Below are 14,264 nucleotides of genomic sequence, written 5' to 3'. Positions count from 1 at the left end.
AATGAAAAGTACGTGGAATCCTTGAATCCTAATAAAATTTGATCACATATAATTTGTTTCTTGAAATATGATAATTGTTACCATTTTCTCCTCCAGATTCTAGGAATATAATACATAAAATCGCTAATGTTTACAAAAATTTAATCTTATCCTAAATTACTAAATGCCAAACATACCATACGTGAAATTACTCAAAATGCGAAAAATCTCTCGCCTTGCTGTGGAGCGTGATGACCTCTTAAAATGGGAAGAATGAATTACCTCAAAAGATCACTCTAATCCTATAATCTCCCATATTGATTTATTGAGATTAGTTTTTTGTTTATACCATACTGATAGTTATAAAAATATGTTATATAATTAAAGAAATAATCAGGAAATATTTATAAAAAAATACATCATAAAATTCTAAAAGGAAAAAATACAACAAATTTTATAAAAGCAAATGTAGGAAAATTATTTGGAAGTTCATTTTCTTTTCTTTTGAGTGCATGGCATCGAAGATACGGAAGTCGAAGGCAATCGCTAACATTGACAGCTCCTTTGATTTTCACCCTAGCTACAATTTTAATGAAGTAAACAGAGAATCTTTGCCCTTGCTTATGGGCAAGGATGGGCGTCCACCCCACGGTAGGTGTTGGATTTCCAATGTATGATGTCCCACGACATTTGCCCACACCTTCGGATTCCGGTTACCGCAGAATGTCACTTGCCCAAGTTTAATTCTCTAATAATAATGGTTGGAAAATGAGCTTCCCAGAGGTGCAAGTGGTTAGCATTCAAGTTTTAAATGGAAAGCGTAAGATGTTAGGCGTTAGGCGTTAGACGTTAGAACACCATACCCAATCATAAACCAAGTGTCTGCACATTCTCTATCTGTTAATGTCAGTCCATCGTATCATCTCCTTACCATCTTCATTTGTTTCCTCTTCAATACTTGTAGAGTAATATTTGAACCATATGTGCCTGTTGGGGCTAACCCACATACTGTAGCAGAGAAATTGAGGTGGACTCGATTGGGTCCAATGTTAAATGCTTCGACCCATGACAAATAATACATCATCATAGGTTAAAGAAACTTAAAAGAAGGAAAATGAAGGAAGAGAGAGCATCCACCTCGGGCTCCTGCTGATGAAGTAAATGAGAGGTGGCGAGCACGAGAGCCCAGCCCTTCACCCATAAATGGGACGAATCATCCAATTTCTAAAATCAAATATCCCAAAATGCCCCTCCATTCGGACGTTTCTTCATTTCCTCCTTTCTTCACAACTGGTTCTGCCTTTCTCACGTGCTCTCCACGTGGTTCATGCGGCACTCCACTCTCCTCCAACATGTCAAGGGTATTTTAGTAACTCCATCCCCCATTCCAGCAGGGAATTTGGACTAACCGAAAGGGTAATGATGTTATTTAGACTGAATCCTCGATTGCTAACTCCACTCTTTAGAGTGGTAAAAAGGTAAACACTTGCCCCTTGAAAAGGACACCTGTAAATAATTGGTCAGAGACACGTGCAGGTCACGAGCAGCGAGTAGAGTGGGTTAAAACTTAAAAGGGCCCACCGCCAATTCAGCCGGCTGGTAATTAAAAAGTGGCCGGTGGGGAAGAAGGGTAGAAGTGGAAATAAGAAAATTTGCATGAAGAACTCGGAAATAGAGTCAAAAGAAGACGACGCTTGGCGTGGTGGTGCACCCATTTATTAACAAATGTTGAGCTTCTACTCTCCCACTTTGCTGAGACAGAAGAAGAGAGAAAGATAAGAGAGAGATTGAGTGCTCCATTCTCAACAGCTTTCACAGATAGGAGAATCATATGAGGAAGCTCCATACAGCTTTTTAGAGAGAGAAACTAAAGAGGGAGATGGCGAGTGGGAACGACAGATCGGTTTCCTGCTCTTCATCATCATCTTTGAAGCTTCTGTTATTCATGATTCCACTCATAGTTATATCCGGTTGTGCTTCTGTGCTTGGTTCAAGGAACTCTAGTTGGGGGTTCATCTCTCGCCATCCATGGCCGTGGAGCTCTCCAAGTGCCGCTACCATCACTAATGTAAAGACCCCTCAAGTTCCTTCTACAAAAGAGAGTGAAGGGCTCCTTGATTTGCATTCAACTGTGGTGGGTGTTCACCATAGAGAAGAAGCCATCTCGGAGGATTCTGTCCTCAATCGCTCTTCTTCACCACCGCTTGATGTAGAGGCTGCACAACCACCCCCAGCTGCTGCTGTAAGACTCCACCTTCTTCTTTGGATTTATTCTATTTCATTCTTGGTGTGTTCATTTCTTGTTTGATTACTGCTCTCATCAGTGTTCAAATATTTCGCTTTTGCAGGGAGCAATTATACAACTTTCTGAAATATCACTATTTAATATTCATTCATTTTCCTTTCTTATAAATTTGTGGTATCTTACAGGCTTTAATTCGTTACTATTGATAAATAGAACATCATTTTTTTTTAATTACCAGCTACAGATCATTTACAGCCTCCAGAGAAATCCAAAGAAGATGGTCTCACATATCCACGTGTGAGACCAGGAAAGCAACACCCAAAATCAGCCTTGACCTTTTTCAGAAAAGCAAAATGTTTTAAGTTTTAAATTATAAGCTAGCGGCAGTGTTTGGAAAGATACAACGAGGACAAACTATTATTTTCTTCTTTTTCTCACAATTCCCAGCAGGGCCACGGATCACGCATGGCTACCTAAGTGTAACCCAACTGTGATATCATGCTTGTGGATTCCAAATTTCTAACCTTGAAATTCATCTCTCCTAATTTTTACCTAAAACCCTAAAATTGAATAAAATAAATTGCATGTTACTTATTGAGAATTTTGTGAATGATTTTTCAGTTGAAGTTTCATTTTTGGATGTGTAACCAATTGATTAGCTCAACAGAATGGAACGGAGAAAGTTAGCTTGAATATCTCCAAGAGGGCTGGACCAATATTTGCTGCTTCCCTCAATGAAACTCATGCTCTTCCTGTGACGTCGAGACCACAACGACAATACACGACATTAGAGAGGGTGGAAGCTGGTCTAAGAAGAGCTCGGTCTGCAATAAGGGAAGCTAAAATTGGGAATCGAACGCCAGACCCTGACTACATTCCAAATGGTCCCATATATTGGAATGCCAATGCCTTCCATAGGCAAGCTTCTCAAAATTATCCTTAAATTTGAAATTATTTAATGTTTCTTTTCATATGTTTGGATGTGGGATGGAAAACCATATACTTCGGGTGTTTCAGGAGCTACTTGGAAATGGAAAAGCAATTAAAGGTATACGTCTATGATGAAGGTGAGCCCCCCCTGTTTCATAATGGTCCCTGCAAGAGCATATACTCCATGGAGGGGAATTTCATTCACAGGATGGAGATGGATAGCCACTTCCGAACCAAAGATCCTGAAAAGGCTCACCTTTTTTTCCTCCCCTTCAGTGTGGCAATGCTGGTTAGGTTTGTCTATGTCCGTGACTCCCATGATTTTGGTCCCATAAAACAAACGGTCATTGATTATGTGAATGTTGTTTCGACCAAGTATCCTTATTGGAATCGAAGCCTCGGTGCAGATCATTTCATGCTTGCTTGCCATGATTGGGTAATTTATTTTTTTCTTATGAATTTGATCTAGGCCAGCTACATTATATTTCTAATTGTTCCGAGTGTTTGATCTGTTACAGGGGCCTGAAACTTCCTTCTCCATTCCTTACCTGCATAAGAACTCTATTAGAGTTCTATGCAATGCAAATACCTCGGAAGGATTCAACCCTTCCAAAGACGTATCCTTCCCTGAAATCAATCTCCTAACCGGTTCAACAGACAGCTTCATCGGTGGGCCATCTCCATCACACCGTACCCTATTGGCCTTCTTCGCCGGAGGGCTTCACGGCCCCATCAGACCTATACTTCTGGAGCACTGGGAAAACAAGGATGAAGATGTAAAGGTCCACAAGTATCTTCCAAAGGGTGTGTCTTACTATGAAATGATGAGAAAGAGCAAGTACTGCCTTTGCCCGAGCGGATATGAAGTTGCGAGCCCAAGAGTTGTGGAGGCACTTTACACAGGGTGTGTTCCGGTGCTGATTTCAGACCATTATGTTCCACCATTCAGCGATGTCCTGAATTGGAAGTCTTTCTCTGTGGAGGTTCCGGTCAGGGAAATTCCAAACTTGAAGAGAATACTAATGGGCATATCTCCAAGGCAGTATATAAGAATGCAGAGGAGAGGGGTTCAAGCAAGGAGGCACTTTGAGGTTAATTTCCCTCCCAAGAGATACGATGTCTTCCACATGATTCTCCATTCTCTCTGGCTTAGAAGACTCAACGTTCGGGTTCACCATCATGGAATGGGCAAATAACTTACGACTTACCACGCGCAGACAAGAGCAATATATGAATGTATAAAAAGGCTTTTAATTTTGGTAATGGAATTGTGAAAATTTGTTTAATTTTCTTTGATTTCATGAAATAAAACTACGGAATTAGCAATGTAGCAATTTATGTATTTTATCCTTTTTGGCGAGATGATGATAAGGCAATTTCAGGTCTCCATTATAAAAAGATGTGTGCTGTTCGGTTCATTTACATATTAGGTAATGGGACTCCAGTGGTTGAGACTTAAGAGAGTGCTCTGATTTCCAGTTTCAAAAGGTAAATCATTGTCGGATATGTTTAAGCTCGCAATTAAAGTCAGCGAATGAATGGAAACGAGTCCTGAGTGCAAATCACTGGAGGTTTAAGTGGAAAGAAACCCATCGTTTAACCCACTTCCTTCTTAGTGTCATCTGCCCTTTCTGATATTTATATTTTCCACTTTGGGAGACAATTCACTATCATGTTGACGACAAACTGAATCATTTTCCAAGATCAGGTAATATAAAAGTAAATTTTATTTCAATATTCCAACCTATTTTTGCAAACATCTATCTCAAAAAGAAGGCAAAACCATGTGTTGTGTGCGTTGGGCTGGGTTGGATCTGGCTGGGCCAGACCCGCGCTTGCATGGGTGACTATGGATTGGGCTTGTTCACTGTTGATTGTTGAGTGACCAATGCAATAAAATTATGAAATCGAAAATACTTTTTTTTTTAAAAAGTAAATAAATAAATAAAACTTAAATTAAGTTATATATTTAAAAGATGTTTGATAGAACAATTTAATGACTTATAATAAGTTATTTTAAGTCATTAAATAAATTAAGCATATTTAACAAAATAACTTAACATTATAACTTAAAGTCAAAATAAATTTGAGTGCTAAGTTAAAATAATTTATTTATTTTTAATTTCAAATCTCTTTTACCTCATTTATCCATATTTAATGAGAATATACAACTATGATTTTACTTTCATAATTTATTTTTTGTTGTAAATATATATGTATTTATCTTATGCTTTTATAATACTTTAAATAGAGATATTTAATAAATAAATTTATTATTTAAGATTAATGAAAATACAAATATTAGTTAAATTTAATGAATGTAAATATATTAATATGTGTTGTAAAATAAAAGAATAAGAAGAAGAAAATATGAGAAATAAACAAATATATTTAAAGAAAAGTATAATAGATTGTAGGAAGAGAACGAGATGAATTTTCATTAGATATATCTCTCTTTTATAGGAAATTACAAAGAGATGTACATCAATATGGATGATCATCCACAAGTTCCCATAATTCAATAAATTCTCATAGTTTATAACATTCCTCCTTGAATGATCATAAGAATATGTCTCATTAAAACCTTATTAGGAAAAACCCTAGTGAAGAAAAAAGAGCATAATATTATTTTGGATTATTACAATTGTCTTGTTAAAAACCTTACTAATAAAACCCAATGGGATAAAACATGGACAAATGAAAAAAAAGAAAAAGAAAAAGAGTGCAACGTAGTGATATTCTTATCAATTAGCTTCCCCTCATGTTAAAATAATTATATTTTCTCTAATAGCACAACATGGAGATCTTTGAATCGACGTATTCCGATGAGCTTCTTGAGTATTGCAATTGACAATGCCTTTGTGAATAGATCTACTAAATTGAATTGTCACTTGATCTTATTTGTTAAATAGCAATTTCATCACTCTTATGGAGTTAATGAAAGTAAAATACTTGGGCGATATATGTTTAATTTTATCACCCTTAATGTATCATTCTTTAATTCGTGCAATGCATGTAATATTATTAACTTGGTAACATTACCTCTGATAGAGAGTAGTCCACATGTTTACATTATTTTTTTGATTGATCTCTACGATATTGTCATACCACCATAGATAAATACATACCTTATTTGAGATTAATCTTTGTGAGGGTCTAAAAGATAATCAATATCTATATATTCAAGCAATTAAGATTCTGATCATTCGGAATAACATAGACCCATATTATTATAGTACATGATTGATTTTATTTCAATGTCTTGGTGTAGAACTATATCTTACAAGTAAATTAACAAGAAATGCAATATCTGGTTGTGTATAATTTGCAAGATTCGTTGGTACACCAATAACACTATAATATGGTACTTCTAGACCAAGTAGTTCTTCATTATCTTCTTTAAGATAGAAGAGGACATTTTTTCTCTTCAAGTGAATGAACTATTATCAGAGAACTTAATGGATATGATTTATCCATATGAAAATGCTTCAAGACTTTCTTTGTATATGTTGACTAATAAACCAATGTTTCGTTTGAAAAGTACTCGATCTATAGGCCGAGGAAAAAAAATTCTTTTCCAATATCTTTCATTTCAAAATTACTTTTCAAATGGTCAACTATTTGTGTAAGCTCTTCAGGAGTTCCAACAAAATTCAATGATCCGCATATACTATAATAATTGCAAATATTCAACATAATGAATATACATAGATAAATAAGGTAATACAAACATACTTCTCATTTCAAATATTCATTGAAGTGATAGTACAATATGTCTTTAGACTACTTAATCGATAGGAGGATCTTTGTAGCTTAATTGAGTATATGCTACAATGTTTTGAATTAGTTGTTTTAGGCATGAAATCCTTCAAGGATTTTCATCTATATATATATATATATATATATATATATATATATATATATATATATATATATATATATATATATATATATATATATATATATATATATATCATTATCTAAAGATCCATGTAAATATGCAGTAACGACATCCATGAGACACAAATCCAGTCATTCTAAGATTGTTAAACAAATAAGATATCTAAATATGGTTGTGACCATTATATGAGAATATGTGTCCTCATGGTCAATACTAGGTTTCTACGGGAAACCTTGAGCTATGAGTCACATTTATATATTTTGATTTCATTTTCTTTCATTACACTTTCTTATAAATACTCATTTATATCCAACAAGTTTGACAACTTCATGTGTTTGGACTATAGGTCCAAATACTTCTCATTTTTCTAATAAGTCTAAATTTTCCGGGATATATTCTTTCCATTTTGGCCAATCTTTTCTATGTTGACATTCATTCATAATTTCTACTTTGGGATCTTCATCATTTCTTATGATGTCAATAACTATTTAGAAATAAAACATATTGTCAATGACAAGAGTATTTCAATCTCATTTTTCTCCATATATAAGTAAATAATTGAGATCTCATCAATATCATGTACTTGTACCTTTTCAATAGTTAATTGTAAAACATATGTCTCTCATAGGGCTACTTGTTTAAACTGTGCCTCTTTAGGGGCTACTTGAAACTGATTAGTCATTTTAATAACTCACTTTATATGCAACTTATTCAAAAGTGTTATATTTCATATATTTTTCCTTATGTTTTCCTCTTCTAAGGAATGTGTTTGCCTTTTCAGGGCCTATCGCGCTTCAAGCATGCCTTAGACTCATTATTTAATTGTCCTTCAGAGATATTAACTCATTATTTGATCGTCCTTTAGGGACATCAACACATTATTTAATTGTCTTTTAGGGATATCAATTCATACTAGGATATTCTAGGTTAGTGAAAATGGTTTTGTCACTTTCTTTGCATCAATGAAAACATTTGGTAGTTGATTTACAAGTTCTTGCAAAATAATCTTTTGAACTTTGAGTTCACATTGGTTAGTACGAGTATCAAGATAAGTCAAAGTCAATGAATTCCAAATAATTTCATGTTGTTTTTTTGGAACTGACTATTCTCCCCCTAATGGCGAAAAAATTGGCTCATTACAATGATAATTTGCACAACATGTCATTCTACCTTTTAAGTGTATAGGTAGATTAGTCACTAAATAAAAACTTCTGGTTTTATAATGTACATCCATACAACCTTTTTACCTCGATGGACTAAGTTAGTCTTACAAGATTCTTCTAGATCTACCATCGTATAAAATGTCATTCACATGAAATCAAATACAACTAGTGACATAGTATAAACTCTTTTGGAGCTCTTAATCAGGTTTCTATCACCTAATATGGTATTAACATTGTCTATCATCAATGTTGTACAACTAATGAAACAAGAGTTTCATCAAAATAACAAGTTATAAAATATTATCATAAAAACATCGCCTTTATAGAGTTGAAAAAATATTATCATAGAGAAAAAGTTAAAATCGATGAAAAAATATTAGTCATTGATGATGACTTAACTTAATAAGTTATATGAAAGCAATGAGAGCAACAAATTCAAGCTTTACAAGGTTTGACATTATCTGAAAATATATATATATATATATATATTAATCAAAAAATATTTTAATTATTATAATAAACTATTAATAAAATGCTTTAACAATATTTCAAGTAAATAATATCTAAAAATATAATAACATAAAATTTATCAATTACAAATATGGTAAAAATGTATAAATATGAAATAGGAATTAAAATCTAATATATATACATATATATTTTTCTTTTTCATATCTTCGAGCTATGATTATTTTATCATAACAAAATTATGCAAATTAATACATAGTTTCAGACTATGAACTATTTTATGTAAATTTGTACATAGCTTCAGGTTATGAACTTTCATTATGTAGATTTGTATATAGTTTCAAGTTATAAACATTTATTTATTTATTTATTCATTTATAGTTTTTGGCGATATAATATTGTTTGGTATAACTTCCAGTTATACCATAAAATTAAAAATAAATAATTAGGGATCATATACATAACTTCTTATCATGTATTTGTAATTTTGTAATTTTTTCTATAACTTCTGATTATGAATTTGCCTCATAATTTATAATTTATCTCATAACTTCTAGTTATAGGGATTGTATATATTTATGCATTCAAATAAAATAAGTGAAAATAGAGAGTCAATGGATAATAAAGTAGAAAATCATGATATAAGTTTTTATATAAAAAAAAAAAAGAGTTTTTTTATTTCTCTAAAGAAAATAACATATTTCTATTTTTTTTTGCAAAAATTATTCGTGCCGATAATATATTGTAAAATAAAATAATAAAGAAAAGAAAATACATGAAAATAAAAAAAGATATTCAAATAAAAGTAGAATACAATATAGGAAGAAAATGAGATGAAATTTTATTAGATGTATCTGCAGGGAGTTAAAGAGAAAGAAAAATTTTATCAAATAATTTTAAGATTTAAAATAAAAATTAAATAATAAAGTTTAAATCAATCACTTAAGTCTGGTAAACATTCATTTAATTTTAAAAAATGAAATATAAATATTAGGTCGGCTTAATTATTATTTTTTGAAAAAAAAGAAATATAAAGGAGGCAGTAGATAACACAGGCAGTATGCTTCTGAGATGTGGAAGCTGGGGGATATGGCACGTGTAGGACACGTGGGAAGTGAAAGACATCACAGCTAATCAATACTCCATGTGGACAAAAAGATACATGAGTGCTGGGAGTGGCAGTGCATTGATCCGTTGCTCTCCTTTTTGCATGTTCATAACTTTCACCACGTGTCCACTCTGTTATTCATAATGCCACGCGTCGGAAGCCAATGCTCAACGTGTCATCTTCCCGAAACTCTATTAGGTGTATATAGGCTGCAATCAGACGCACTCTAAAAACCATAGCACTGAAAGAGAAGCAAATCTGATAAGGAGTAAAATCGGCATTCAGATATTTCTTTGTTTGAGTGTGAGAGGATCATGGCTTCGGGACAAGAAAAAGAAGAACGGGCCGAGGCAGCCTTGAGGTTGGCTGGGTCGGAGAAGAAGGAGGCCGAAAGGGAGAGAGAAGAAGGAGCAAAATTGGTTTCTGATCGACAGAAACAGGAGCAGCAGCAGCGCCCTGGTGTGATTGGGTCCGTTCTCAGGGCGGTTCAGGAGACCTATGAGCATGCTAAAGAAGCAGCCACCGGAAAGTCTCAGGAGGCCGTTGAGAAGACGAGGGAAACTGCTGAGGTTGCTTCGGAGAAGGCGAGAGAGGCTGCACAAAAGACTGCAGAAAAGACAGGTCAAACTAAAGATGCAGCCGCCGAAAAAACTCGTGGAGTGTCGGACGCTGCCTCCCAGAAGGCCCAGGAGGCGAAAGAGAAGATGCGCGAATCCAAGGATTATACGGCTGACAAATCCAAGGAAGCCAAGGACTCCGCTGCCGAGAAAGCCAGGGAGACCAAGGATACGGGAGCCGAAAAAACAGTTGAGCACAAGAATTCTGCTGCAGAGAAGGCGAAGGAGACTAAGGATGCGGTGGCTGGGCAAGCAGGGGAGTACAAGGACTACGCTGCGGAGAAAGCGAGAGGGGTCAAGGACACCACATTGGGGAAGACAGGGGAGTACAAAGATTATGCAGCAGAAAAAGCCAAGGAAACCAAGGACGCCACAGTGCAGAAAGCAGCCGTGTACAAGGACTATACTGCAGAGAAAGCTGAGGAAGGCAAGGATACTTCTGTTGGTAAGATTACTGAGCTCAAGGATTCTGCAGCTGACGCCGCTAGAAGGGCCATGGAATATTTGACTGGCAAGAAAGAGGAAACCAAGCACAAAACTTCCGAGACTGCAGAGGCTGCTAAGGTGAATCATAATATATCCCCTAAACTCTAATCAGTACCCCTGCAGGATTTTCTTCACTTGCATGCTCTATTGGGTCCCTCTTTATCTTTTCCCCCTTTATATATCAATAATTATCAAAATGTTGTATGAGTAGGCTGTTTCATTGGATAAAATAACATGCTTGTCAGTTTGAAAAAAAAAGTCTCTCAAATTTTTTGGGGATAGATTGAAGAAAATGTAGAGCTGAAAAATGAGTGGAGTAAGAAGTAGGGAAATAGGCATAAATGGAGCTGGGCATGTTTGGCATGGATTCCAAAATTACAGGTTTCAGAAAAAGTTGACGTAAGCGGGGGATTTGACAGGAGAGGTTGACTGAAACTGAGGAAGCAGCGAGACGGAAAATGGAAGAGTTAAAACTTAAAGGGAAGGAGGAGCACAAGGAAGCGGAAGGGCGCGAAACCCAGCAATCTAAGGACTCTCCAGGTGTCAAGTAAAGCCTCCCTCTAGTCCCTAGCTCTTTCTTTCTAATATAATGTATGAATGGCCGCTAGCAATTAATGGAAATGGTACATTTGGTCAGGGGGGTGCTGATCAACGTGCGGGAGACTCCCACCGGATATGTAGCCACCGCTCTGAAAGCCGCAGATCAGATGACCGCTCAAACTTTCAACGACGTGGGCCCCCTGGACGAGGAGGAGATTGCACGTGTAGATCATCAAGAAAAGACCAAGTGATCACCTCTACGGTCCCACCCCACACAACCCATGTTATGTTGATTATGGATCTCTCTTTTGGTCCTAGCATGTTTCACGTTCTTGTCCAAAAAACATAATACCATCTTATGTCTGCGCTCTTGGTTATGTGCAATAATTTTGGTGTGGGTCACAGCCCACCAACATTTCCACCAGGCCAGCCCAAGTGGTTGGCCCATGTTACAATCCGTTCTAGAATCTTGTCTCCCCGGAGGTCGTCGGTGTTCCCCCCCTTTTTTTAATGCATTCTGAATTTTTTGTGTGTCTTCTTGCACCGTCGTTATCTCCACACAATATCAAATTGTGCATTATTACTGGTATTATCTTTTCCTTTGTAGATAAGACCACGCTTCCATTGCTTTCACGTGGAAAACATAACTAAATAAACAAACATACATTCTTTGAATGTCAATGATAACGCTTATGATTGTTAAATTTATGTTTTTAAAGATGGAAATCATTAGTAACTTTCACGTTCTAGAAAAAGTATAATTTAAAAAATATTTTTTAAAATGGGAAGTAGTGACCTTTTTTTAATATTTTAAATTTTAAATTTATTGAATATTTTAATTTGTTAAACACTTTTAGAAGTTATTGTGTTTAGTAAAAATAATAAATTATATTTAAATTTAAGTCAAATTAAATAGAAAAAACAACCACGAGTGTGTTGTAACTATATTTTTCAAATTTCGTAAATTAACACCTCATTTATAAGTATTTTAAACATAAAATTTATTTTTTAAGAAAATTATTAAGCAAGTCAATCTTAAAACCTAACTTCTAAGATGCTAAAATAGTAGTTGGATCAGATGTCAATTAGGGTCATTGGATGGGTAGTAGCAAGGAGCAGTTGGCGATTTTTTAATAAAAGTGCCGATTTTTTTTGTTTGTCAATGAATGTGTCGATACATGAAACAAGTGTGACGGCTATCATATTAGTTATTAGTTATTGCTGCTCCCAGCACCAATCGGCTGTCGCTACCTATATGATCGGTACAGCCTCTTTCTTCTACGCATAGGTTACTAGAAGGGACATTTATCAAAGATGGATAATATTTCATCGGCGATTCTATCCTAAACCTGAGCGTTCTATTTATAACCGCCAATATCCCCCAATTCTCTCCACATTCTCTCCCTTCTCCCCTATTTATAATTTAAAATAGAAAATAATGCTAATTTTCAATTATTTATAATAAAAAATTTTAAAAACAATAAAAAATCTAAATTGTTAAAATAAAATTATTATGATTAGATGAATAGTGGTATGAAAATTGTTAAAATTCAAAATTTTAAAAATTTATAGGAAAGGTTATTGGGTATTTTAGTCCATCTATTCTTAAAAGATAATATATGAAAAGTTAAAAGATATATTGATCCTTTAACATCTTATATCATTTCTATTAATTATATAAATTATATGGATCAAATATTAATTTTTGAGTTCAATTGGGCCCAAAACACAATTGTCCCTTTATAATATTCATTAATTATTGTGAGTGGGTTATAAAAGATAGAGTGATAAAAGAGGTAAGAAAAATATATTGTTAAATTTATGTTTTTAAAGATGGAAATCATTAGTAACTTCCATGTTCTAGAAAAAGTATAAATTTAAAAATATTTTTTAAAATGGGAAGTAGTGATTTTTTTTAATATTTCAAAATTTAAAATTTATTGAATATTTTACTTTTTTTTAAAACACTTTTAAAAGTTATTGTGTTCAATAAAAATAATAATTTCTATTAATTATGTAAATTATATGAATCAAATGTTAATTTTTGGATTCAGTTGAGTTCAAAACACAATTGTCCCTTTATAATATTCATTAATTATTGTGAGTGGGTTATAAAAGATAGAGTGATAAAAGAGGTAAGAAAAATATATCGTTAAATTTATGTTTTTAAAGATGGAAATCATTAATAACTTCCATATTCTAGAAAAAGTATAATTTTAAAAATATTTTTTAAAATGGGAAGTAGTGATTTTTTTTTTAATATTTCAAAATTTTAAATTCATTGAATATTTTACTTTTTTTAAACACTTTTAGAAGTTATCGTGTTTAATAAAAATAATAAATTGTATTTAAATTTAAGTCAAATTAAATGGAAAAAACAAGTACGAGTTTATTGTAACTATATTTTTCAAATTTTGTAAATTAACACCTCATTTATAAGTATTTTAAACATAAAATTTATTTTTTAAGAAAATTATTAAACTAGTCAATCTTAAAACCTAACGTCTAAGATGCTAAAATATTGGTTGGATCAAATGTCAATTAGGGTCATTGGATGGGTAGCAAGGAGCGGTTGGCGATTTTTAAATAAAAGTTGCCGAATTTTTTTTGTCAATGAATGTGTCGATACATGAAACAAGTGTGACGGCTATCATATTAGTTATTACTTCTCCCAGCACCAATCGGCTGTCGCTACCTATATGATCACTACAGCCTCTTTCTTCTACGCAAAGATTACTAGAAAGGACATTTACAAAGATGGATAATATTTCCTCGGCGATTCTATCCTAAACCTCAGCGTTCTATTTATAACCGCCAATATCCCCCA

General features: G+C 33.8%; 2 protein-coding genes across 2 annotated transcripts; both read left to right on the top strand.

Annotated features, from left to right (window-relative positions):
* The first annotated feature begins 1,734 nt into the window (after positions 1 to 1,734).
* On the top strand, positions 1,735 to 4,572 carry LOC117921001 (probable glycosyltransferase At5g03795). The gene is made up of 4 exons (XM_034838736.1): positions 1,735 to 2,221; positions 2,892 to 3,142; positions 3,242 to 3,590; positions 3,673 to 4,572. The coding sequence occupies exons 1-4, from the start codon at positions 1,859 to 1,861 to the stop codon at positions 4,348 to 4,350; spliced, it is 1,641 nt and encodes a 546-aa protein (XP_034694627.1). The 5' UTR covers positions 1,735 to 1,858; the 3' UTR covers positions 4,351 to 4,572.
* A 5,457-nt stretch (positions 4,573 to 10,029) lies between these two features.
* On the top strand, positions 10,030 to 12,026 carry LOC117919844 (late embryogenesis abundant protein ECP63). The gene is made up of 3 exons (XM_034837118.1): positions 10,030 to 10,975; positions 11,317 to 11,444; positions 11,535 to 12,026. The coding sequence occupies exons 1-3, from the start codon at positions 10,109 to 10,111 to the stop codon at positions 11,686 to 11,688; spliced, it is 1,149 nt and encodes a 382-aa protein (XP_034693009.1). The 5' UTR covers positions 10,030 to 10,108; the 3' UTR covers positions 11,689 to 12,026.
* The last annotated feature ends 2,238 nt before the right edge of the window (positions 12,027 to 14,264 follow it).

The sequence above is a fragment of the Vitis riparia genome, chromosome 8, assembly GCF_004353265.1.
Source record: "Vitis riparia cultivar Riparia Gloire de Montpellier isolate 1030 chromosome 8, EGFV_Vit.rip_1.0, whole genome shotgun sequence".
NCBI classification, from domain to species: domain Eukaryota; kingdom Viridiplantae; phylum Streptophyta; class Magnoliopsida; order Vitales; family Vitaceae; genus Vitis; species Vitis riparia.
This window is presented reverse-complemented; position numbering and strand designations above follow the sequence as displayed.

What these genes read in the sequence shown, in the direction of transcription:
- LOC117921001 (XM_034838736.1), top strand. Translation starts at nt 1,859, where the DNA reads ATGGCGAGTGGGAACGACAGATCGGTTTCCTGCTCTTCATCATCATCT. An exon ending in AACCACCCCCAGCTGCTGCT is followed by an intron (nt 2,222 to 2,891) that starts GTAAGACTCCAC and finishes TTAGCTCAACAG; the next exon opens with AATGGAACGGAGAAAGTTAG. An exon ending in TGCTTGCTTGCCATGATTGG is followed by an intron (nt 3,591 to 3,672) that starts GTAATTTATTTT and finishes GATCTGTTACAG; the next exon opens with GGGCCTGAAACTTCCTTCTC.
- LOC117919844 (XM_034837118.1), top strand. Translation starts at nt 10,109, where the DNA reads ATGGCTTCGGGACAAGAAAAAGAAGAACGGGCCGAGGCAGCCTTGAGG. An exon ending in AGACTGCAGAGGCTGCTAAG is followed by an intron (nt 10,976 to 11,316) that starts GTGAATCATAAT and finishes GGGATTTGACAG; the next exon opens with GAGAGGTTGACTGAAACTGA. An exon ending in AAGGACTCTCCAGGTGTCAA is followed by an intron (nt 11,445 to 11,534) that starts GTAAAGCCTCCC and finishes ACATTTGGTCAG; the next exon opens with GGGGGTGCTGATCAACGTGC.